At 36.5% G+C, this 2,500-nt stretch overlaps 1 protein-coding gene across 1 annotated transcript; it reads right to left on the bottom strand.

Annotated features, from left to right (window-relative positions):
• Positions 1-8: 8 nt before the first annotated feature.
• Positions 9-1,370, bottom strand: LOC113814947 (uncharacterized protein DDB_G0281025). Its single transcript, XM_070120018.1, has 2 exons — positions 796-1,370; positions 9-334 (listed from the first exon to the last, which is right to left on the bottom strand). The coding sequence occupies exons 1-2, from the start codon at positions 1,233-1,235 to the stop codon at positions 328-330; spliced, it is 447 nt and encodes a 148-aa protein (XP_069976119.1). The 5' UTR covers positions 1,236-1,370; the 3' UTR covers positions 9-327.
• Positions 1,371-2,500: the final 1,130 nt, after the last annotated feature.

A 2,500-nucleotide genomic window follows, 5' to 3' on the forward strand; every position in this document is an offset into this window, starting at 1 on the left:
AACATCTTAGTTTGTTTTGGGTTGTAGTTCAATCTCTCGTGCATTTCTTCGACCCAAAATAGCTCAATATGTGTGGAACCATCGACTTTGAGGTTCAACGAATGGCACACCCTTTTAGTCTTCGGGTTCAGTGGATAAAATGGTCGTTCAGCCTCACAGTAGTTTCCGGTCAGATAGCGTAGTCCCTGATTCACTCTCCGTCTCGCCCTCGTCCGCAGAGGGTGTAAACACTTAGGCTATGAGTGTACTTTGGGGGCGTAGGTTGCGTGTAGATGCGTAGGGGTCCGTTGTTCACAGATTTTAAAAGATTCCACGCCTTAAAACCTTCTAGAATCTGGATATAGGATGGGAAATATATATACATTATTATGTTTTAACACGCTTTGATGTAGATAGTGTTTTCGATGTGAATTTTTAAAAGATATGAACTAGTTTTATCAAATGCTTTGTAGTTATAATTATTTCAAGCACATGTGACCACGCTTGGACGTGTGGCCACATACACACCCCAAAAAAGTGTTAAAACGCCCACAAGCAGCCACAGTAACATGACAAAACTACACGCAAATGCAAGCACACACATAAAGAATACATACAACACACACACAAAATCAAACACGCACACAAATATACACAAGCACATACAAACAAATAAACATTCACAAAATTAACAAAACTACACACACACACACACACACACACACACACACACACACACACACACACACACACACACACACACACACACACACACACACAAACACACACACACACAATACATACACAAACTCTTACCCTTTTCCGTTTTTGGGAAATTCCAGGGCTGAACCTTGTCCGTAGCGAAGAGCAGGTAGACGGTGGTGACGACGAAATACAGAGCTGCGGAGATCAGGAACACGATACGCCAGGCACCCAACGTTTGCTGAAAGGGTAGGGATGGTGATGATGGTGGTGGTGGTGATGATGGTGTTGTTGGTGGTGATGGTGGTGGTGGTGATGATGGTGGTGGTGGTGATGGTGGTGATGATATTGGAGATGGTGGTGATGATGGCGGCGGTGATGGTGTTGGTGGTGATGATATTGGAGATGGTGGTGATGATGGTGTTGGTGATGGTCTTGGTGATGGTGATGATATTGGAGATGGTGATGGTGATGATGGTGATGGTAGCGGTATTTGTGACAGTGCTGCTGCTGCTGATGGTGGTGATGAATATAATGATCACGAAAATGATCATACTGATGATGGTTAAGATAATATTTTTCTAATGATGATACTTATAGTAATGGTGACAACGATTTTGCTGAAGTTAACAATGATGATGAAAATATAATAATAATAATAATAATGATAATGATACTACTACTAATCGATGATGATAAGGATAATAATAATAATAATAATAATAATAATAATGATAATAATAATAATAATGATGATGATGATGATGATGATGATGATGATGATGATGATAATAATAATAATAATAATAAAACTAATGATAATACTAATAATGATAATGATAATGATAATAGTAATATTAATGATAATGACAACGATACTAATGATACTAATAATAACAATGATAAGGATAATAATAATGACAATAATGATAATGATGATAATGATGATAATAACAATAATAACCGCTATGATAATATCAAATATAAGGACAGCGATGATAATAATAGTAACGATGGTAATGATAATAATAATGACAACATCCATGACAACGAAAACAGCAACATTAACGACAGTAATAATGATAACAATTATACTAATCTATAGTATAATTTCAATCATAGGGTTTGGCAAAAGAGGAAATGCACAAAGGGAGTGGAAAGCATTACCGGAAGTGGTAATTGGCAACCACGGCAGAAATCCTAGTAAAACGATAACGATCAGGGTAAAAGATTGGTAATTATGTGGACACACATACACTCATACACATATATATGTATATGTGTATATACATATACATGTGTGTGTGTGTGTGTGTGTGTGTGTGTGTGTGTGTGTGTGTGTGTGTGTGTTTGAGTATGTGTGTATGGACGAAAATAGAAAGAAGGAAAGTGAGAGCGAAATTCATAGATACAGAGATGGGCAAAATCTTTCTTTTCTTAAATAGTCAATTACTTTAATAAGGACATACATAACAAATAACCGAAAACACTTATTGGGTATGGTATAGGCCTAACACCTGGCCATGTTCACAATATTTTAAAGGGAAAACTTTCTGTCAAAGCTGATAATGAACGTAACGCAGAAGTGGGAATTAAAAGATCAATATCATATCACAATGAAATGTTAAAAACGAAACATATTTATGGAATATTAAATAGATTAACAAGGAAGATGGACATGGTGACAGCTAGGTTACAGTTGGGGTATAAATATTATTGGGAATGTATTATTTCCCATAGAGTTGAGGGTATTGAATGTTAAGTCTGCAGGCAACCATATGCTCACACCCTTGAACATTATGCAATATTATGTACACTA

This window comes from Penaeus vannamei, unplaced genomic scaffold, assembly GCF_042767895.1.
Source record: "Penaeus vannamei isolate JL-2024 unplaced genomic scaffold, ASM4276789v1 unanchor1681, whole genome shotgun sequence".
Taxonomy (NCBI): domain Eukaryota; kingdom Metazoa; phylum Arthropoda; class Malacostraca; order Decapoda; family Penaeidae; genus Penaeus; species Penaeus vannamei.

What these genes read in the sequence shown, in the direction of transcription:
- LOC113814947 (XM_070120018.1), bottom strand. Translation starts at nt 1,235, where the DNA reads ATGATCATTTTCGTGATCATTATATTCATCACCACCATCAGCAGCAGC.